Consider the following 23,427-nt stretch of genomic DNA (forward strand, 5'->3'; position numbering starts at 1 on the left):
TGACACAAAGGGACGTGCACGACTGGCTTTGGCAGCCCCAGCCAGCTGCAAGACAGCAAAGTGCCCATGCTAAGTGGCATGGAGACGCGGTGTGCTGTAAAGCTGCTTACCTAGCAGGAGCATGGAACCTCACCCTGGCAGGGGCTGAGCAGCCCCAGAGGTGCTGAGCACTCTTTTCCCAGCTCAAGTCCAGCCCTGGGAGATGCCAAGCACCATGGACGGCTCAGCAGGCTCAGGAGCACACCAGTGATATTGCATTTTTGGGGATGAAGTGTGCAGCCCCCTCCGAGTTTCAATCACAGAACACAAGGCCACTCTTAACTTTTCCTTGCTCGTTAAGGGGTGGTTCAGGTGTCCCAAAGACATAAGCAGGCACTTAACAACACCTGTGCTGCAGAACAGACAGCAAGGTGGGGAATCCTCTTTGATTTCTTTGTCCCTCACACAACTGTGCTGTTGCCATCAAACACGAGGCCAGAAGAGACCTGTGCAGCACATCCTCTCTTTCCTCCAGTAGCTGCTGTTTTGAACAGCTCTCCAGTTTCTCTAACACTCTCCCTCTCTACTGTGCCAGCGAGAGCACAGCCCATTGGAAGGGAAAGGTATGGCATGAGGAGGCTTTGCAGTCGGTAAAGGCAGAAAATCTTCCTTATGCTTCAGATATTCTTGCAGCCTCATGAACAAAGCAATATTTTTTCCCCAAAGTTAATATGATACCTCTTTAGTGACAACCCCATTCTGCTCTGAGTGCTTCACTTCAGTGAACAATGTGCATGGAACTCACTCCTTTGCACCTGGAAGTAAACAAATGGACTTCTAACTTAAATGAATAATTTCTTAAAGTCCGTATTCTTTATGGTAATATTCATTAAGTTCTTCATTATACAGGGTGCAAAGAGAAAACTGGAAGTTGCATTCAAAGAAATGATAAGTTACCATTTTAATGATTCCTTATGTTGTGAGTAATTTATAAATCACTCGGTATCTTCTCAGCAAAGCTTGCCTTCTGTTTTTAAAACGTACCTTTTAGTATCCAACAAAGGGTTTCAGTGCAATAAGAATTAAGGTGTGTCTCTTCGCTTTTACCTGCAAGCAATAATGATGTTGTCAAGCATTTCAGGTGAGACCAGCCCAGGATTTTGGGGTGGGGAAAGACACTCTGTTATACAGCATCTTCAGTTCCTCCCTCAGAGGGAGGCAGAGACACCTTGAAGGGCTGAGTATAAGGACATATACGGACTGTCTTTTTTAAATAGTCACCAGAGCTGGGGGGGGAGGGGAACAGGAACAGGCTTGTAACCATAACTCACTTGGACTTGTTTCTGAGAAGTCAGATGCCATGGATTGGCTCCCTCACCGAACGGCTGCTTTTCTCTTCATTTTGTTGGTAAGTCGGATTTTAAAACAATATTTGTAAACTCTGTGACTACGCCACTTTCATCTTTCTGAGCAGACCATTACATTTTACAATGTAAACTATTCCCCAAAAATATCTTGTGAAATTTACCATAAAAACTGAAGCTCTACTCATTTTAAACAGCACTTCTGCACATTCTATAGAATTAAAATAGCTTTTCAATAAATACTGACAAATGTTTCTTTTTAGACTTTTGGCAATCTGTTGATGTTCAAGATGTGACTTTCTATGTTTACTGCATGATTTTTCAGGAAGATGTTTTCTGTGGCTGTTACTTAAAGGTCACACTTATTAATAAAATGCTTCTAATTACAAAAATTTTAATGGTTGGATATAATTTGGTTCTATGTCTTTACTTTTTTATCAAATGAGGAAATACCTTTTTCTAGGAGATTCAAGTCTCTTTTTTCTAAAATGATTAACAAGATAGATTCAGAGCTGACCAATCCTACATCTATATTCAAGAGAGAAAAAAAAATGACAAAATTTAGTGATCTCAGTTAACCAAAATTCAAGACTTGGCCCATTATTTCAAATTGCAAAGGATTCCTGTGTTGTTGTGCAATAGTGTCTGAGCTGCCATGTGCGGAGCAAGTGAATGCATGATGAAAGTGTTGCTCTTTGCGTTTGTTTTTCTCACTGTAAAAGGGAAGTTGTGGCTATGGTCAAGTGGCATAGTTGTTCAATCTGTTCATCAAGGCAAGGAAATTACCCCAGAAGGGACTTAAAAGGGCTATGGGTGCTCTACTGCTCCTGCAATCTGATTTTTGTGTGGATTAATTTTACTCATTTGTGCTGACCTCTTGAAACTCGGCCGAGGTTTAAGGTCCTGAAGATTGAGAAGAGTAGGATTTCTACTATAGTTACGTCCTGTGGTTTTCATTCAATTTTACATTTTACACAGTGCATTAGTATGCGTAAATGTTTGTTAACTTCTCACAGACTTCTCTAGAAATGCTGTAGTCTGAGAAAAAGTTTGTGTTATAGATTAAGAAATCCTAAAACCATTATGAAAATACAATCCATCAATTTTAGGTGACAGCTCTGCAATCAGTAAAGTAGAACTAATTAATACAGAGCAGCTGCCAAGCAAACAAGGGCAAAACTTGGCAAAAGCGAGTTGCAGTTCGGATAAGTTTCTGCTTGTTCAAGGCAGCAGAGAGGTATCTGAGACTGGCCTATTGCACATCACACTAACAAGTCTGGATTTTCGTGAAGCACTAGTGACTATTCATTTTACTCAGTTACCTGGTGATGCGCACTTCCAGTGTGTTGAAGTTCAAAATGCTTGACTTTTTTATGTCTAAGATATGTCCATTCAAAAGACATTCAGCTGCTTTGCTTCTCACAGAAACTCTGGAGCCATTTTCATTCTTTCAGTATATTGTTTTTTACAATTGTGAGTGATGGAGGGTAGGTGTCGGGTCAGAAAAAAAGAGCGAGTCTGAAAAATGCCGTTGTGTTTTGATGACTATCTAATATTTCAACTTCTACCCAGAGGAAATCCTTGTTCTCGTTATGCATTCTTCTGCCCAGCAATGTTCATGATGGCCTGTATGGCTTAACAGCATCTTTTAACACTTTAGAGAAAGGTGGCAGACAAACTGTCAAGATCAAATCAATTATAAATTTGTGTATCCACTTTTAGTGTATTCTGAGAAAGGATTTTGGCTTTCAGCTTAACTAATCTTTCATGAAAATCACCTGTCTGAATGGTGTGTCTGGTTAGTATATTGTTAATATGTTGCATCAAATAAAATTACCATGAAGTTACACATATTTTAGTACAGTACTGTATTTTCAAAAAAAAAAAAAAAAAAAAGGAAACTTACCAGCCCTGAAACAAATAGTTTTCTCTATGGATTTCACCATTGGTGAGACTGATTCTGCAACCCTTGCTCATGTGACTTCAAAGACATTATTCTCATGAGTAAGGGAGTTCTGTTTGTGATACTAGCACAGACACGTTTTATGGAAATAACCTGTTTGATCAGGTATGATTCTTCTCCTGCCAGCTATCATGTGACAGCCAATAATTTTAAATTCACCACATCTCTTATGCACTTTTGTCTGGATACATTTTCCCATGTGTTATCTAGGCTTATTCTTCCCCCCCAGTTGTAAGGCTATGGTTACAGATCCTACTCACAACTTGATTGCACATAAAAATAATCAGGAGCCAAATCCTCTCCTTGTATATTCATATGAAACATCTGCCAGGATTGAATCAGGAACCTGCAAGTTCTTCTGCCAAATAATTTTGTTGTAGAAATAGAAACTAAAGCAATTCCACATCCAGGAATTATCACCTAAGATTAGGTACTTAAGGCTGCAGTTTTACATTCCTAAGTAAAATGGCCGTTAAGCAAACGTGCATTTGCAGCCAGAACACTCTGTCATATCAGAATTCAGGTTTTATTGAGGAGATTTATTGAGGGTACTTAGCATGACTAATTTGAAAAACTCAAATTTTAATAATAATGGCATACACCCTATATTGAAATTACTTTTCTGTTCATTTTTCTACTGGTTAAGCTCAGTTACTCTATGGATATGTATTGTATTTGCCTACAATAGAAGATACAATAGCAAAACAGAAACAATCTCAGTGGAAACTTCCCCAAAGTGGTCAGTTCTTTCAGTAAACTTATTTTAAAATAAATAAAACTTCAAAGTATATTCTTCAGCTTGACATGGGCATTGTCATAATTCCTGGATTATTCCTGCCACAATTGTTGAAATAAGAATGGATTCTCTATCCTGGGTGCAATTCATAACATAGGAAACACCTGACCTCTTCTGAATTAGAAAACAAAATGCCAGAAAAATCATCCAGAAAATCTTTCCCTTTAAATTGGATGAAGTACATCCATAAGTGATATATGAAAAGGTGACGTATAGAAAATTAAAATTATGTTTCAATTTAAAATTATCAAATGGCATATTTTTAAGATATGAGGGTTTTTCTTATATTTGAACTCTGCTTCTCATTATTTCATATGCATTGATGTATCATTTTTTTAAAGAGATGCAGAATGAATAAAGGGGAAGGGTTCATTATTGCAACCCTTTCCTCGTCAGGGCTTTGGATGAGTAAGAAAGACGTAAAAGTCTCAAAACGCTGACAGCACCAGAGTTACCACGGCAGCCTGATGACTAACAAAATACGTGTGAGTTCTCAGGACTCCTCCCATCCCGGCCAGCAACAATGCCACTGTTGACTTCAAAGAGAGAGAAGCAGATCCCATATGAATAATGCTGGGAAGATGTTAAAGGCGTGTTCAGTCATTTAGATTTGAGTAGGTGGAGGAGGGAGGATTCCGTAATTACATATGATATTGCTTGGTACTCAATTAATGATTAGTTAATTCTTGTTTGTAAATTGCTTTGAGGGTGCAAAGAACAATACACATCCTATGGGCCTAATTCTGTCTCTAGTTACATCAGAATAAATCCAGAATAACTCCAGCATCACTCTAAGGTGTCATTTTGGACACAGGGTCCAGACATCATTACAATATAAGACAATAAAAGCTCTCAGATAGAACACTGCAGATGACAGAAACCATAAACTTGTTATGTGCCAGCACATCTCCCAACCCAAAACAGAAAGCTTGTGCAACCAGCCTCTAGATTCTCTGCAGCTTCCTTTTTTTCACAGTCTCTCAGAGACTAACAGGACAGCAAATCTTGGCATCATTCTGACCAGCTTGCCTACCCCAAGGTCTTCAGGATGCATCCCACACATTCCAGTGGCTCCTATTGCTTTAATTATTGTTTATCCCTGTATCTACAGAAAGTACTGTACCTGCATAGGGGTTTAGAATGGAACTTTTATAACTACCTAGAAATTTGCTGGGGTTAGCTGCTAGGAGACAGAACTTATCTGCTGGAAATAGCACTAGGAAAAAAAAAAAAGGTTTGCATCCCTGATAAATATTAGAAATAGACAACTGGGTTAGGGGATGACCTCTAACTGCTGGTGACAGTGGAAAACCAGAAGGCATTAGCTGGGGAGCTGGAGGAGCCTCTATCCCTGAATCAAGTAGGATAAAGGTAGTTTAAAAATTGTTCAGGTTTACCTGGTGGACTGGACATGTTCTGATGTCTGCCTGCCCCCCTTCCTATACCACAACTATAACTGAGAGATATACCAAACACAGCCACCAAGTTCATTGAATCAGTTTTTTCAAATAACATGAACTGTACTAAGGACTCTAAATTCAAGATCTTCATTTCCATAAAGTAACAAAATGTGGTTTTCCTTAGCTATTGCAGGACAAGTGTGAAAATACAGGGCATGAATTTACAATCCCCAGCATTACCAATGGACAAATTCCTAATATTCCCATTACTGGTGTTCAAGAACAAAGAATGAGACTCCAGTGTAAAATATGTATTTTTCACTGCTTATAAGCAGAACTCCCCATAGGCTGGAATCAAAAGGATTATGAATATTCCCTAAGTAATAGAGTTCTTTACAGGTATAGTTCTTATTCTAGAAAAACTCAGAATAGTTTTTCAGAGTATGAGAGTGATGATGGGTGTGAAGTATTAGTCTCACTGTTAAGTAACAGGATGCAGACAGCAGACAAGATTCACTAACATTGCACTGGGAGGTGCATACCCATACTTTGCTGGGTCAAGACAATTGTTTGCGTGCCAGAAGGGATTTCAGCATAAGGGCGGAGAGGATTTCATTGTGATCACCAAAGGAGGTGGGATAGACTGATAAGAGACGTTCAATTAGTGTTATTTCTGGTGGACCTCATCACTTAGGTTCTCTCCTGAGGGTGTAATCTGTCCTCCCTTTGACTCTCCCATGTTCTCCCAGGCTCCCAGGGGGATTATAAAAGAAGAGGACTGAGCTACCACTGGGGCAAATAAACCCTGCCATTTACATGGAGTCTGATATTGTCCCTTCTCTGACATGAAGAAGGGCTGCACATTAATTGAACCCTATTCTGAAGCTGAAGATTTAAACAGTCATAAACTCAACATAAGTTAAAAGACGTCCTGATGATTTTAGCACAACATGAACATATTGCAGTGATTTTCCTGCAGAGTACTTTTCTTAACCATTTATGTCAATAGCTTGCTCAAACAAACAAAGAAAAAATCCTCCCTCTGTGAAATAGTCAAAAAATTTCAAACTATAAACACATCAAATGGGCAGATCCATAGAACAAACTCCTTATTCAGAAGCAGTTTAAGGTATCCATTATAGGCCAAGGTCTCAGGAAATGTTTTGGACAAAACCAGATCATTGGAAACATTGTTTTGTAAATGACAGATGGCAAACTCTTGCAGCATAAAGGTAAATGGGGAAAGGAGAGAGAGAGGAAGGAGGGTGAAGATGCTGTTCATTAATCTGTTGCATGTAAGAAGTTGTCTTAACATGAAGTAAGTGGAAAAAATTCTGTGTCCGTGTTCCAGTCTTGCCAGTACAATGCAATAAATTTGAAGTGAGGAAAGTCCCATGATGTAATGTAGGATAAAAGATTGTCATAGATTTTATCCAAGTATAACTTACATAAAACCCCACAGACATATCAGACAAAAACCAAACAAACCAAAACAAAAAGGAAGTGAAATACTCATAACTGCAGCTGTTAACATTTGTTGAGAAAAGAGAAAATCTGCAATAATTTTTGAGTCATCTGGATATTTTGTTTCATGCAATGATGAATGAAACAAGAATCCAGTCCTGAAAATCCCACATTTTTCACCCTTTGTTGTCTGAAGAGAGCAGAAGGAGATCCTAGACCTGAAAGAGATTCTTTGAAGAAGGTACATTCAGCAAGTGAACTTCAGTTTCACACCTTATTTACGAATAAGGTTAATTAACTGTGCTTTATTTTAAATTGTGCTAATCGAGGAATTGAGGCTTTTCTCATTTAAATTTTAAAGTAATTATATCCTGCAGCTGATCCTGCTACCTTTATTTACTCAAGATTGGTTGCATAGTTGAGTCTCAAATCAAAGTCTACTGCACTCCATGGAAATTTGCCTGAAAACTGTAACTGAGTTTCCATCTTACATTCAATCTCTTCAATCTCACTTGGAAGTTCCCAAAAAACATTCTTTTTGGTTAAATTACATAATTAAATACTCCAGGTTTATTATTGACTTTGTAAATAGGAAAAAAAATAATGAAAAAAGAACAAATTATTTAGGACAAATACTTCTCTAGCTTCCTAGACAGCTTGACAACTACTCTTGCAACCACTTCTCTCTTCAGCTGAGGTATTAAAAATCTGTGGGAAAGCTTTATTTTGATGAAGGTATAGCTTGAAAATTGCTCTGGCATATCCATTCAAAATTAAAGTTCTGTCTTGAAAGGCAGAACGGATTTTGAAGGTTTTAACCGTCAAGGAATTCAGGTGCTGGATATAAAAAAAATTGAATTTCATAAACTCTTTTGTGGAAATCTTGCATCTAGATAAGCTATTGGAATAGGATTTTAAAAAGTCCTGGTTCAGGCCTGCAGTCTAGTACTGTCTTGCATCTGGGTTTTGCTTGCTGCATTTCGCCTTGCGTTTTTACATGCCAAATTTTTTATTGTTCTTGCAGGTACTCTTGGATTTCAGCACAGGATTTCATGTAGAGGTAATATATATTTCTTTAGAAATTCTTTTTCAGATTAAACAAAATGTAACAAATGAAAGAATCATGTGGAAAATACTCAGACAAATCTGAACCTGAAGATTGAAAACATATTTAAATATTAAACAGCTGCAGGTAATAACCTGCTCATCCTCTCAAGAGAAATTCACCTAAATCTAAATGAATATCTCATACAAATGAGTAATTTTAAAATGAACATGTACAGCCATAGAGTTTGGGACTCACAGATGTAAAAAAACACACAGTCTACAAAAGTCTCTTTTCTCCTTGTTGGAAAGGATTGTCTGTATTTATTTAAAATGGTTTGAGGTCATATGATACTGACTGAGGCCATATGATCTCTGTCAAAGGTAAAAGAATGGGATGAAAATGGAATGGCAAGATGGAAAACCTTTAGAAGACAAAAACGTGAATGGATCAAATTTGCAGCAGCTTGTAGAGAAGGAGAAGATAATTCCAAGAGGAATCCAATTGCCAGAGTAAGTATAAAGAAAAACACAGGTGTTCACTGACAAGGAAGTTTTGCCGAACACAGGTAAAAGCAGAGAGATCTAAAAATATGTATGCGTAGAGTAGTCAAAGCAAGGAGTGTAAAATAAAAGAAAGATGATGCAATATTCCCAGCTCTGCTGAGACAGTCTCGTAAGGTGAACCCATGTGGCTGCTGAGGAGTGACCAGAGGCTTACTAGAATATTGCCATGAGTCTACTTCCCAGGCAGCTCCAACCAGTGTTTTTGCTCTAGATTATGACATTTTTATTTTCTCTCTCTCATCCTGAGAAACCCCTGAGCAGAAGTTCAAAGATTGACCTGCAGGAAAGAGAGAAAAAAATACCCTCCTATTCTCTCACTATGACCATGCCCTTTCTGAGGTCCAGCCACAGTGTGATACTTCTGGAGGTTTCCCTCTCCCTTCCTTGACAGATTTAAGAGAAATAGAAAGGCTATCCAGCCCTTAATGGGAGATGGATGTCTAGGTTGATGTTTGTAGAAGAGTCATCTATTGATTCTGTCAACTAAACCTTGTAAGTGGTTGAGAAACTGAAGTTATACAGAATTTTTTACAGGAACTAAGAATAGGAGAAAAAACCCTGCAGGTGTCCTCGGTAAACTGGCATAAATTATTATCATCTGTTACTGTAGATCCGATCTGATTGTGAAGAAGACAACCCGATCACATACAGCATCTCTGGAGTTGGAATTGATCGTGCGCCCTATGGAATATTTATTGTTAACCCAAGAACAGGAGAAATTAATATAACATCAATAGTGGATAGAGAAATAACACCTGTATTTGTTGTAAGTATTCCCTTTTTTCTTCACCTTTATAATGATGGATCCAGGGCGGGCCAGACAACAAATTAGTTTGTTTCAGATTGCTACTTTGCTTACTTAACTTATGGTTTTAAAACAAGTAAATCTCTTTATTTAGATACGTTGCTTTGCTAAACACTCAGTGACGGGTGTAGATTTGGAACCACCTCTTGAACTCCGAGTCAGAGTCCTGGATATAAATGATAACCCTCCTGTTTTTGCACAAACCGTATTTACTGGATCTGTTGAAGAGAGCAGCATGGACAGTACGTAACTATGTTATGCCTTTTACTGTACTGCTAGTGAAGCTCACAGAATACAGTTAATATAAACCTGGGGTGCTCCTTCTGCTTTTCTTGGGCAATGACATACACTGGTCAGGGCCACTGCAGAGGAAGGGGCAGAAGATGCTTCTCCAAGTGCTATTTGTACCAGGGCCTCGGCTAATTGCTATAAATTAAACAGCAGTGCTTCTTTCTCCCTTGCCTCCCACACACGAGTGCTGCATGTTCCAGTTTCTAACCATATCATCATGCAAATTCTTTCAGATGCAAAAATGTAAAATAAATAATTTCATTCCTTCTCATTAGAATAAAAATATCATTACACTTATTTCCTTTGAGGGTATGTAAAACACATTTTTCCCCATTTTTCTCTTTCAAATATTTGTACTTGCAGCTGGTGTATTTGCAACTGCAGCAGAATAAATGGTTCTTTTTACCAAAACTACAGCAAACATTAGACATGCAAATAACACTGAGGCAATGGTGCCTAACACTCATTTTCTTCTTTCTAGAAATTCTCATTTAAAGCTGTGATTCTTATAGTAATCCCTACAGTACTTACTGTATTTGCATATTCCCTATGATGATTTAAAGACATTCAGTGAAAGTCTGTATTATTCCTTCTGACTTTGATTTTTAATTCATTAAAGTCACTAGCATTGTCAGAATCAGTACTAAAAAACTAAAGTTTTGGTTTTCTTTGTAAATGTCATGGAACAGATAGCCTTCTATCATTTTCACACATCGTTTTAGCATTATCTGGATGAGTGATTTGCAGGAACTCAAGAGATTTTCTGGGGGTTTCTTTGGGTTTTTTGTTTGTTGGCTTTTTAATTTTATTTTATTTTTTTTTATTTTATTTTAGACACACTGGTGATGAAAATCATTGCAACAGATGCAGATGAACCTAACCATTTGAATTCTAAAATTGCCTTCAAAATAGAAAGTCAGGAACCTTCTGGTCCACCCATGTTCATTATGAATAAATACACAGGAGAACTCCATCTTGCAAATTATCTTGACAGAGAGGTAACATTTCCTCTTCCAAAGCTAAATGACATGATGTTGTAGTGTATATGTGCTATGAGAGCAAGAAAAATATAGTAGAGAGAGAAATGCATGGAGAAATGCATGGTTTTGATGTGTCACAATAAAATATCTAAGTCAAATTCCTGCATTAGGAAATAGTAGTCAACATAAATGAGTTATTTATAAGATGCACAGATGAAATTCTAACATACTCATTCTGTTTTTGTGACAGCAACATAGTAGCTACACTCTGGTTGTGAAGGCATCAGACCGGGATGGGGCTGCAGATGGAATATCATCCCTTTGTAGCTGTAACGTGAAAGTTATCGATGTCAATGACAACTTTCCAACTCTTGCTCAAAGCTCTGTAAGTTTCCAAACACAAAAGCAGCAACTCTGATTTAAAACCCTGTTTGAAAGCCCCGTTGATAACAGAGCCCTTACTAACTTGTAGAGAACTTTCATATTTACATGCTCCACAGGATTTCCAGGGTTGTTCCCTTGAAAGGTGCTCAAAATACAAACCATAGCTTGTGCAACAGTTCTGATAACATACACATAGATCATTTTTGTATTCAGAGATGTCAACCCTGACACTGTCAGGACTGACTTCTTTGTATTTAGAGAAATCCTATAGATCAGGTACCCAGATCCATGCAATATGGGTTGATTATGTAGAATAACCCAATCCTTGGAAGATCATTTCTTATAGAGAGCACAAATCCTTTTCCTCTAAGATGCCTCTGTAAACCTTGGAGGTGATACAACATTTCAAATCTGTTACCATAATCACAATTTGCCCAGAACACATGTTTTTTTTAATTAAATGCCATGGACTCTGCTCAGAACATCCTTCGAAAGAATCTCTGCAGAAAGCTGTGTTTTCCTCATATATATATATGTGTATATATATATATGTGTGTGTGTGTGTGTGTATGTGTCTATTTGCTAATAGGTATTTATCTGTCATTTCAGTTTTCAGCAAGTATTTCAGAAAATTCACTCAGTTCAGAACTGCTAAGAATACAAGCTCTGGATGCTGATGAGGAGTTTACAGACAATTGGTTAGCAGAGTTTTTCTTTATATCCGGTAATGAAGATAACTGTTTTGAAATTGTTACAGATCGAGCTACAAATCAAGGAGTCCTTAGAGTAATTAAGGTATGGATAAATATTGTGATTCAGCTCTTGACTTAAAATTTTGATTAATTGATAACAGAATTAAATAAGCAGTAAAAACACTGTCACTCAACCATTTAAAATAAAAAAAAATATTTTTAAAATATTAAAGGAGCTTTTATGTACTATCTAGTTCTCTGTGGTTTACCTTTTAGGAACTGGATTTTGAACATATGCGATCTCACTCACTGATGATTGGTGTCAGAAATGTAGCTGCCTTCCACCACTCTGTTGCACATGAGTACCAAATATATGGAACACCCCTCACAGTAGAAGTAAAAAATTTGATTGAACCACCACGATTTCATCCATCTTCAGTTGTGTTTTCCCTGCCAGGAGGCGCAAGAGTGAATTATGTTGTAGGAACATACACAGCCATGGATGAGGACACTAGAACTATTGCATCAAATGTTGTGTAAGCTCTGCTCTGCTTAACTCCCTGGATAGAATAATTCTTTTGAGATTTCAATGGGATGAGGAATAGGTATTTCAAAGGATGCTTTACAAAACAATGCTTATTGATTAGCAATAGAAAAATGGCAATAGAATAATACTATATAGTATCATATAATATTATGTATTATTATATAGCATTATATTCAATATTATTATAAAATAGTTTTGGTTTTTTTTGCTATAATTGCTTTTTTCTTTAGAAAAATGATATTTTCTAGCAGGCTGTAACTTAAACAGACTAGAATAGGGTTTGTTTTTTTTTACTCAGCCTAAGAATATTTTTTCTTGAAACATTTGCTACAAGGAGAGAATTTGTTATCATCTCGAGAAAAGCAGGTGGAAAATCTCAATTATCATCAATATTATCCAATCAGAATAGAAGAAGTCTCTACTAGCTCATTCTCTAGTAAAAAGAAAAAAATACAGTTATTTCACTTGAAATTTACAATAATAACTGAGACCATAATTTGCTTTTCAGTGGATGTAGAAATAAATACAGCTTTTTTACATATATTTGAAAAAAATATCCTGAAACACAGAAATGTGTCAGCAAATGCAAATGTAGAATGTTATAGGACGGACCTGTGGATTTAACCATTGATATCAGCAAGGGTTCTAGTAACAGTTTGCAGGATCCAAAAAAAATTTACTTTTTGACTATGATGCCACTTTCAAAATAAAATGGGCTTCTATGCATTTGCTTTATTCCCAATTACTTTTCTTGTCTCCATCTTTTGGAGTCTACATGGATTTTGCCTGACCTGGGTGAAATGCAATAGGATCTAGCATAGCCTAAAGAAAAATGCTCCAAAGTGCCAAATTTCATCTGCAAAATAAATATGTAATGCATATATTCATAACATAACGCTGAGTATTTTTTACGTCACCAAACACAGATATAGCATAGGACGTGATCCAGCTGCCTGGTTCAGAATCAATCAAAACACTGGTGAAATCACACTGAACAAAGTCATTAACCGGGATTCAGTCTATATAGTCAATGGGCAGTACCAAGCAGAGGTTCTGGCTATTACCAGAGGTAAGAAAAGAGATTAAGTTTTCCAAAATAAACTCTTTCTGTTCCAGATTTCTCTCAATGTTTTCTCCTGTTTCTAGTTTTCCAACCCTAATGGCATTATTTATAGTATCAATATTCCCTTCTGACCACAAATACCTTCTTTTTACAGGGTCTCCTCGATATACCGCTACTGGCACCATTGTGCTTTCACTCGATGGCATGAATGCCAATTGCCCAACTATTAATACTGAAATAAGGAAAGTATGTATGCATTCCCCATCAGTGATTATCTCAGCAAAGCATAGGGATGGTGATCTCTATGCTACCCCCTTTACATTCAGCATACATGGTGAACCTCAGACTACATGGATTATCAGACGAATAAATGGTAAATTAACCTACATTTGATAACAGAATAAATCATAGTAATAAGCTTTTATCTAAGCTAACTGATTATGATGTTACTTTATTAACAAACAAAACACTTACAAGAATTCATTCAAATATCTGTTAATTATGAACCTAAGAAGTCACTCCAATTTGAATATATGCATGCATACATACATATATATTAGAATATTTAAATCAGAATTATTGCATGTGTTATATTTTAAAGGAAACTGAAAATTTACTAATAAAAATAGAGCAGTAAAACTGCACTTCGAGTATAACTATGACAGGAGCTTTTACTGGTCTAAATATAATGAAGTAAATCAAAAGGAGCAATTTGATACTTTTTTATTTTTGTGTTATCTAAAAAATCCTAAGAATATAAAAAATCTTAAATTTGTTTATTAGAGTATAAATTTTATAGTTAGCAGAGATTTACTTTCATGAGAGGCATATGAAAAAGGTAAATTAAGATTACAACTTTTTAAATTTATTGTACCAGTCATACCTACTTGTATTTTAAAGAAAATTGTTTTAGTCAGTGCCCAGTGAAGCTTTGCCAGTTTCCTTTAATATGACATGGCAAAATAATGAATTAATCAAATCCCATGCATTACTAAATGACAGAATTTGCACAACTTAACTGTATACGTACAAGACTGCATTAAATGGCAAGTATCACAATTGCAAGTATTCTTGAGTCTCCTACCTATCATAAACAGTTGCAAATATGTAATTTTAAATATTTTAAGCCTACTGAAAAACTTTTTGAAAACATACGAGTTCCTTGAGAGAGGAAAAAGAAATGCATAAAGCTTTCAACTTTTATTTTTACCATTGTGTGAATAAAGTTCAGGAAAAGCAGCAGTGAAAATAAAAAATTTCATTTTCCCCTTTTCTACTTATCAAGTCTAGAAGTGATAACTAGTCTAATTTGGCTCAAGTTTTGCAAAAAAAAAAAAAAAAAACAAAAAACAAGCATAGATGAGTATTATTTGTTTCAGCTTTGAGTAAGTACTGTAGATGCATAAGTAATTGAGGTGTTTAAGGAGGGAATATTTTCTTTCATTCTGTTCTGTGAACATAACACACAAGTAGTATAGATTTGTAGAACACTTATAGCCAATACTTTCATCCTAATATTTTTCTCTTTTTTTTTTTTTTTTTTCCCCTCCAAGATTCCTCTGCAGAACTAGTGGCCCAGAACATCGACTTTTATCTTTATAGGATCTATGTTGTTGTAAGGGATAGCCAAGGCCGGCGCTGTGCTAGACCACACATAATTCCTGTGCAAGCTTGCCAATGTGATAGTCGGAATTACTGCACCAGTGGGGCTACAAGAATAATTATCATCGGTGGTGGTGGTGGCGGCACTGGTGGTGGCGGTGGTGGTGGCGGTGGTGGCACTGGTGGTGGCGGTGGTGGTGGTACTGGTGGAGGAGGCCGGGAAGACGGAGGACAAGGTGGTGGTGATTATGACCAGAATAGACCTGGAGATTATGAGGACCACACAGACTGGCAGAGTTATACTGATGGCTACGACGGAGGTGAGGACGGATATACAGCCTCCACTGATGGTGGTTACTCTGGAAACGAAAATTACGGCAGACAATTCGAATCGAACACCACACTTAGTGGTGCTGCCATTGGCCTGATGTTTCTCGGTGGATTGATATTTGTTTGTAAGTATAAAATTAAGAAAACAATTTTCTTTTTCTAAATAATGTAAATAGTCACTTTTTTAATTCTTCTAAAGTAAGGTTATTTTTTCAGTTGGTTGTTGATCCATTGGCTTCTACTGGCCATTTGATGGAGAAAAAAAGTTGTCTTTTAAACACAATGAATTTCCATAAATTTTATGTTATGCATACATACATTCTTCATTCAAAATTAAGCATTTCCTTTTTAAGACTTGTTATCCAATTCTTAGACATAGCTGTCCTGTCACTTACATTTTGCAATTTGTACTTCCATTACATTTCTAGAAGAAATGGGCAAGTATCAGGTCCAAGTTGGGTATGAAAGGATCTAAAGAACAAGATTCCTTTGAACTCAAACCCAGATTTCAGTATTAGAGCAATAAATCATACAAAAGGTTTGAAACTTTTAGCTACTTCTTCCAAACATTATATCTAATAAAAACCAGGTAGCATTTATGATAAGAGGATCAAAACAGGACATTAACTCAAGTCAGAATTTATACAAGCAATTATTTCTCAGACTACCACAATCATAGATGATCGACCTTCTTTCACAGCCTGAGCATCAAGTAATCAACATCTAAAATTTCCCATTGAAATACTGACTACAAAGCCTGAAGAAATTGATTTTTTTTTTCCCCCTGAATTTTTGAGGAGAGGGGTTTAGTTTGGTTTTTGATTTTCGTTTAGTAGGAATCAACAAACACAAAATTTTGAAGCTCCAAAAGGCTGTTCAATTTGTGGTCCCCAGATGGTTTATCTTACAGGACAGACAGTCTTTCTGGCTTTGGAATACTCCCCTCATAGTCTGGAGTAAATACGTCCTTAGTCATGCTGTATGAGGCAGCACTTTGTACATAGTATAGTCCTTTCCCCTTTTCATTTCACTTTGATGTTCAAGTAATCAGAGGACTGGAGCAACTCTGCTATGAAGACAGGCTAAGAGAGTTGGGACTGTTCAGCCTGGAGAAGAGCAGACTCCAAAGGAAACCTTAGAGCAGCTTTCCAGTGCCTAAAGCGGGCCTGCAAAAGAGTTGGAGAGGGACTTTTTACAAGGGCATGTAGTGACAAGACAAGGAGCAATGGATTTAAACTGAAAGGCAGTAGGTTTAGGAAGAAATTCTTTACTGTGAGGGTAATAATACAGAGACACATGTTGCCCAGAGAAGTTGTGGATGCCCCATCCCTTGAAGTGTTCAAGGCTGGGCTGGATGGGTCTTTGAGCAACCTGGTAAGTAGAAAGACTCCCTGCCCATGGCAGAGGGGTTGGAACTAAATGGTATTTAAGATCTCTTCCAACCCAAGCCATTCTATGATTCTATGAATTAATACTGCATTGCCTTTCTAAAATTAGCAGTGCTTTTGATGCTGGCCTTTACCAGCATTCTGCAGTTTCCAGCACTGAGTTCTTTACACAACTAAGCATAATACAGCACTCTGGGAAAGCTGACTCACTCTACATAAACATTTGGTGAAACTAGGGCTTGGGGTTTGCCCCTACTGCTTTTTCAAATTAAGCATTATGTATACATAATGTGAAAACTGCAACTGGAGCCTTAGCCAAAGATCACTGAAGTCAGGTGTATTCTCCACTGATTCTCATATGTCTATTATTACTAATGTGTATTTCTTTTCAATTACAGTACTCGAAGAGAAAAATGTATGCTTATATATCAGGAAAGAATAGCACTGAATGCTATACAAAGCAGCACTGGTTCTATTTGTTTAATTTTCATATGTATGCAACTTATATTGGTTCAGCTGAGATAGATCAAAGTCTGTTCCCAGGTGTATAAGCATAAATTTGGAGTAACAGCCCCACCCCTGTGTTGCTCTGCTATAACTAAAGGTACAAATTATTCTGAATTTCCAAATACAAACACCTCCATAGGCAGCTAATGATTCTGAAAGCCAGACTTACAGGCTGCTTGGTTAGAAACATTTTAAAGGCATATTTTCAAAAGTTCATGAGCACCTGCCCTCTGGGGAGAGCAGCTATTCCTGTGAGGAAGAGATGTCCTAAATCCTTCTTTCCTATTCCTTTCCTGTTAAGTGATTCCAATTTTGATGTCAATGAGCGACTGTTGTGGCTGTGGACGTGGTGCGGCAGGTGGAGTTGGAACTGGATTTGAACCTGTACCTGAATGCACAGAAGGGGCAATTCATCCATGGGGAATAGAAGGTGCACAGCCTGAAGACAGGGTCAGTACATCCCATGTTTCTAAAACCAGAAGTAGCCCATATTTAGAGTAAAGGCTGCATTTGACTATAGAAAGGGACAGTAACACTGTGTCATCTAAAACCAGTCTGGCATTGTCAACAATTGCCAGGCAGATATGAAAGGTGATTCTTAATTAAGATTCTCTGATGGGGTTTATATGTTTTTAGCAGTGGTCAGTTAGTTTGGCACAACAATTTGGTGCCCCTTTCCTTCAGATGAAGCTTCTTCAGTGCAAGTTTAGGAGAAGGGAACACAAATCATCTTCACTGACCATTGTTTGTGTTGACAAGGAAAAAACTTGTAGTTTCTTTGTTTTGTTTTGTTTTGTTTTGTTTTGTTTTGTTAATGGATGGTGATAATGACTATCATTAACAGTTTGGACTGCTATTTCCTTAACATAATTCACATTGTCTTGGTCTTCATATGGGAATTTCAATGTAATCATTCAAATGTCAAAATGTTGTTTTCCAGGATGTCTCACACATTCTTGCCCCAACAACTGCTGCAGGAGGTGATTTTGGTGAACCTTCTGGTAAGCAGATCCTTAAATCTTCTATGTTATGCTGTCATAAAGCTGTCTTGCAGAACTTCATGCCTTCAGATTCTTGGAGTCCTTTGGTTTCCCAGCTACAACCCAACCCTTCCAATCTCACATCTGCAGATAGTCAAACTCAGGCTGGTAGGACCTCCAGTATGAATAAAAAGTCTGAGGTTTGAGCTTTTGAGCAGATTAATTTCTGCAAACTACACTTGAAATATTTGCTAAAGCTTTCAAATCCCAGGCAATTTATCAGCAGAGCTACTGAGTGGAGGGCCTTTTCAAGACACCAGGTTTAGCAGAAATCAATCTTTAGCCAGAATAAGGATATTTGCTTTCATAACTCAGGTAAAATCTTGAGTTTTTCCCAATTTACTGCTTCTCACAAAGGAGCATGTCAAGTAGCTAGTTAATTACTGACAATCTGTGTATTAACCTAGACAAGCTGATACATAACACAATTAATGTATGCTTCTAAGATAACGTGCCTCCAGGATTTTAGTGATCATAGAGAATAAGCCCAGCTGTGCAGCATCACTTTCTCCTTCTCCCCCATTCCTTACTTCAGAAGAGGAAGGAAGGAAGGAAGGATGCTGGCACAGATCCATTTTCACTAGCTTCTGAAAGGAAGAAATGTGACTCTGCAAGACAACTTCTCTGCTATCTATTTATTATACAAGAACATTCTCAGATTTCTCATTTCATAAAAATGAAAAAAATTACATAATTTAGCCTGTTCCCAAGGTAACCATAGTCAAGACTATGCAATTTATGCAATACCGTATGCAATTTTTTATATTATAATATGTGCTGATCATTAAGAAAACTCTTCCCTTGTTATCATGTATTAAAAAAACATGCAGAAGATAAAGTCCTGTAAGTATTACTTTATAACTTGTTTTAAAGACCATTTCCATTCTGGATTATAAGCTGGTGGGTATTATGATCCATTGTTGTTCTCCTCTAAAAAAATCTCACACTAGAAAATGCAAAAGTAGTTACAAAATTCTTTATTTTCTAGGATTTACAACACTCTTTATTTTCTAAATGCGTAAGGGAAAGAATTTTAACACCAATGTGATCATAAACATGCATTTATGTATTTGCATAGACCAATGTTATCTGATTTTCTATCACAGACCCCATGATAGCATATATATGCATTAGACAGAATAATCTCACCTGCCAATAACAGAATGCATACTGATTTTCTAAAACACATGTGCACATGATGCCTAGCCTCAGGAATAAAATCAAGTGCTTAGGTGTCTGTTAATATGTATTTAATTATTATCATAGTTTCAATGTTTGGTACCTATGCATGTACCTGTGACTGAAATTGGTCTAAAATACCTTTAGAAACTCAGTAGTGTCATTATAGGATTTGTAAAATCAACTGATAAATTGTGTATAAAGTTTCACAGAGCACAGGAAGGATAACTTTTTTTCTTTTCAGACATATATAATAACACATATGGAGGAGGAGGAGTAGTAGCTTCTGGTGTTGAAGAAACTACAGGTGTTGGCTATGGCACTGGTACTGGCTACGGAACAGCTGGAGGAATTTCTGGAACAGGGGAAGTAAAAGGGTCAATTGGAGGAACAATAAAAGAGTATCGAGAAGGAGGAGTGAACATGGCCTTCCTAGACAACTATTTCTCTGAGGTAATTAGTTGGTATTCTTCGAGTTACATCTGTGAACATGCTTTCTGTTAGATTCTCCTTCCCAGGTTACATGGTGGAAATTCAAATTAAATCTACTCAAATTGAAACTTTCATGATATAAGACTGCTGTGAGAGCAAAGCTGACCACAATGGTAGGAAAAGTTACAACATTAGTAGTAGTACTGTCTTTGAGCTTCTGCCATAATAGATGGTTTGTTCAACAGGCTTTTTTGTAAAATTGATGGACACACTGCAGGTAGGGGTGGGATGCAATTAAATTATTTCAACTTCATAAGTACCCACCAAATTAATGTATTTTCCACCTTTCTTGGTGTATAAATATATAATAACTTTTTGGAATTGTTCACTCCTACTTCCTGTACCACTTGTTTGATGAAGTAATTTTAATCCTTAAAGAACTTTAAACATCAGTTCTTCTTTATTTTTATTGCCATTTCTGCTCTCTAAAAGACGTGTGAATTACCAGTGACACCAATATGCAGTTTTTCAATTGGCAACATCCTTATTAGCCTTTACATATGGATTAAAAAAATGGTATGGAATTTACATGATTAATGGTTTCACAGGCTATATTTTTATTCATGTGCATGAACTGTGAGGCATAAATGTTATAATTGCATGTCACCAAAATATCAATTAAGATATAAGGATTGCTATATTCCAAAATCTAAACAAGGTTTAGTGGAGGAGAGAACAGGGCAGTCCTGACACCCTGAGCATGGATTTCTCCCAGACTGCAATCTTCTGCCTTGGCCTGGAGCACTAGGTATTAATTGTCTGCCAGCCATAGGCCTCCACTATTCCTGGAATCCTCCTGGTCCATCTCAATCCCCAAACTCTCTGACTTTCCCTCCCAGACCTCCTCTTCCATCCTTTTCTGCTTCCTCCAACCCTACACTGGACTCACTTTAAATTCTCCTCTTTCCTGCCTGATCTCTCTGCAATGACCACACCAGGATCCCCAACATCATCCCCAGTTGGCGACTTCCATTTTGTTCAAAATGGACTTCCCTCTGGACTCACCAAGTCTCCCCCACTGTGGACAATCCTCCATCTCATCTCCTCTTTCCTGGTCTCTTCATTGCACCCCTTGCAACTCTGCTTCACTCCTCTTCTTATCACTTTGTTCAGAGACTGCTTCCCAAAGAAGGCATGTTTGCCTGTCCCTTTTGCCTCACAGGCAGAGCCACTGACAATAGACCAAATTCGAGATGCTACATGCCGAAACAAGAATAAAACACAGTCATATTTAAATAAACTTATTTCAAGGTTAAAAAATGCTGATGGTATAGTCTGTACTGCTGATGTCCTATTTTTCAAGTCAGCCGGGCCTTAATGTGGTTAGGGAAGCTTTACTGTGGTTTGAGTATTCGTGGTTAAAAACCTGACAAAATTCACTCTGTTTTTCTGTTCTTTTCTTTTTTTCTTTTTTTTTTTTTTTCCTGTTTTTTGTTTTTTTGTTTTTGCAAACTACAGAAAGCATTTGTGTATGCAGATGAAGATGAAGGTCGGCCAGCAAATGACTGCCTATTAATTTATGATCATGAAGGAGTCGGTACTCCTGTTGGCTCCGTGGGTTGCTGCAGCTTTATTGGAGAAGATACAGATGAAACATATTTGGATACATTAGGACCAAAATTTAAGACCCTAGCAGAGATCTGTCTGGGCAAAGAGATTGAACCTTTCCCTGATGTCAACCCACCCTGGCCAGGCGTCAGCATGTCCTTCCCCAGCCCTGAAAGTGATCTAAACCTCCCGCCACCTGGCACCACCATCGTTGTCAATGGAAGTGCACCTATGCCTCCCCCAGTTGGCACAACAACGGTTGTTACTGAGAACACCTACACGTCTGGGACAACCATACAGCCCCCGAGGCCCATGCCGGATCCCTTGCTCCACGGCAACATGACGGTGACCGAGACCTACACCTCCGGCCCCCCCTCTCTTAGCATTGACCCTCTGCGTGCATCCAACGTGGTCGTGACAGAGAGGGTTGTGGGGCCAGCGTCTGCCTCTGATCTGCGTGGCATGCTGGACATCCCCGATCTCACAGAGGGCTCCAACGTTATCGTCACGGAAAGAGTAATCGCGCCTAACTCCCGACTCCCGGCATCTCTGAGCATTCCTGATTTGGTAGATGGGTCAAATGTGGTAGTGACAGAAAGGGTGTTCAGGCCTGCCTCCGGCATGCCAGGCAGCCTTATAAATATTCCCTCAGAGTTATCCAGTGCCCACAACGTGGTAGTCACAGAGAGAGTAGTGTCAGGGTCTGGGATGAGCAGCCTGGGAGGAACAAGCCTGGGAGGAGCAAATCTGGGGGGCCTGAGCAGCACGGGTCAGATGCTCAGTGCCGACAGTCATCTTGGCCAGGGAATGGGCACGGCATCTCCAGGCACATCCCGGAGACGAGTGACAAAGTACAGCACCGTGCAGTACTCCAGTCAGTAAGGCCACTGCTGGCACTCCTTCCTGCTGAAATCGCCATTTGCACTGACACTCATTAGCTGCCACCCATCAAGAATATTGTTATTATTTATAACTAAGAAATGGCGCTTAAACTTCAGGGATTCCTGCTTGTGTGAGGATCTCTGAGAGCTGCCCTATTTTAAGGTCAAATGCAGGTCTTTGTCAGTGAAGGGAAAATAGAAGGTAGCTTTAAATTTATTTCTTTCTCTCCACCTAGCACTGCAAGTGTATAAAGAGACTAGCATTTTTGCAAAGATATCTGATGACCAAGGAGAGCAGTGAGAGGGGATCCTTGTGTGCACACAGTACCAGCATTAATTAATGTCGTACAAAAACATGTTAAATTACTGTGCAGCTGAGTGATCTCTCACAATAAGCAGATTTGGGTTAATAGGCCCTCACTGACAAGAGAGGAAAAGAATGTAGTTAATAATTAGTCAACTCAAGACTAAATAAGCACTTTCAAACGCATCATTTTACTTTGCATGTAATTCAAGAAGCGCTACAAAACGGCATTTTCAACCATTTCTCCCATCACCAACAATAGTTATAAATAATAATTATATAAACATAATACACTTCCATTGCTTTCTGAAGTTCTCAGTAAACAAACACCCTGACACAGCCTGCCATGCTGTTCCTGTCCTGGTGAGGAGCTATTCGTCGCAGCTGGTGCTGCTGCATTGACACTGTCACCCAGGAAGATGTTGGCTTCATCCTTTCTCCATTGCCATTACAGCTTTGCTTAAATCTAAAAGGACTCCAGTGACCACCAGGAACTCTTAGTCAGATTTTTGTGCCAAACTATGACTACCATTTGAATTGCCAGTGTAAGGTTATATCAAGAGGGCTATAATATACTGCACCAATTCTCATCTTGTATACTGATATGAAAGGAAAATCTTGGAAGCTTTGTGATGTGAGGAGGTAATAGCAAGTATTGTATTACTGACACTGGTAGCTGAAGTGTTCCTGAAAAGAAAAAAAACACTTGGAAGCAATATAAATTCGCTAATAAGCAATGTGGAGAATTTTTATTTCATATGTCAATGTATTTTACATTGATATTTTGAAAGTTTATTTGAATGTATTAATTGAAAAA

The 23,427-nt window shown here is 37.9% G+C and overlaps 1 protein-coding gene across 1 annotated transcript; it reads left to right on the forward strand.

The window, feature by feature from the left end:
- Positions 1 to 1,339: 1,339 nt before the first annotated feature.
- LOC310917163 (desmoglein-4-like) lies at positions 1,340 to 22,307 on the forward strand (the record flags this gene model as incomplete). Its single annotated transcript, XM_083875199.1, has 16 exons — positions 1,340 to 1,387; positions 7,991 to 8,026; positions 8,395 to 8,523; positions 9,188 to 9,343; positions 9,477 to 9,624; positions 10,508 to 10,671; positions 10,904 to 11,038; positions 11,647 to 11,832; positions 12,006 to 12,265; positions 13,203 to 13,345; positions 13,494 to 13,712; positions 14,893 to 15,396; positions 17,468 to 17,616; positions 18,107 to 18,167; positions 19,630 to 19,838; positions 21,336 to 22,307. The coding sequence occupies 16 exons, from the start codon at positions 1,340 to 1,342 to the stop codon at positions 22,305 to 22,307; spliced, it is 3,519 nt and encodes a 1,172-aa protein (XP_083731325.1).
- Between the last annotated feature and the right edge of the window lie 1,120 nt (positions 22,308 to 23,427).

This window comes from Zosterops lateralis (assembly GCF_965231275.1).
Source record: "Zosterops lateralis genome assembly, chromosome: 1".
Lineage (NCBI taxonomy): Eukaryota > Metazoa > Chordata > Aves > Passeriformes > Zosteropidae > Zosterops > Zosterops lateralis.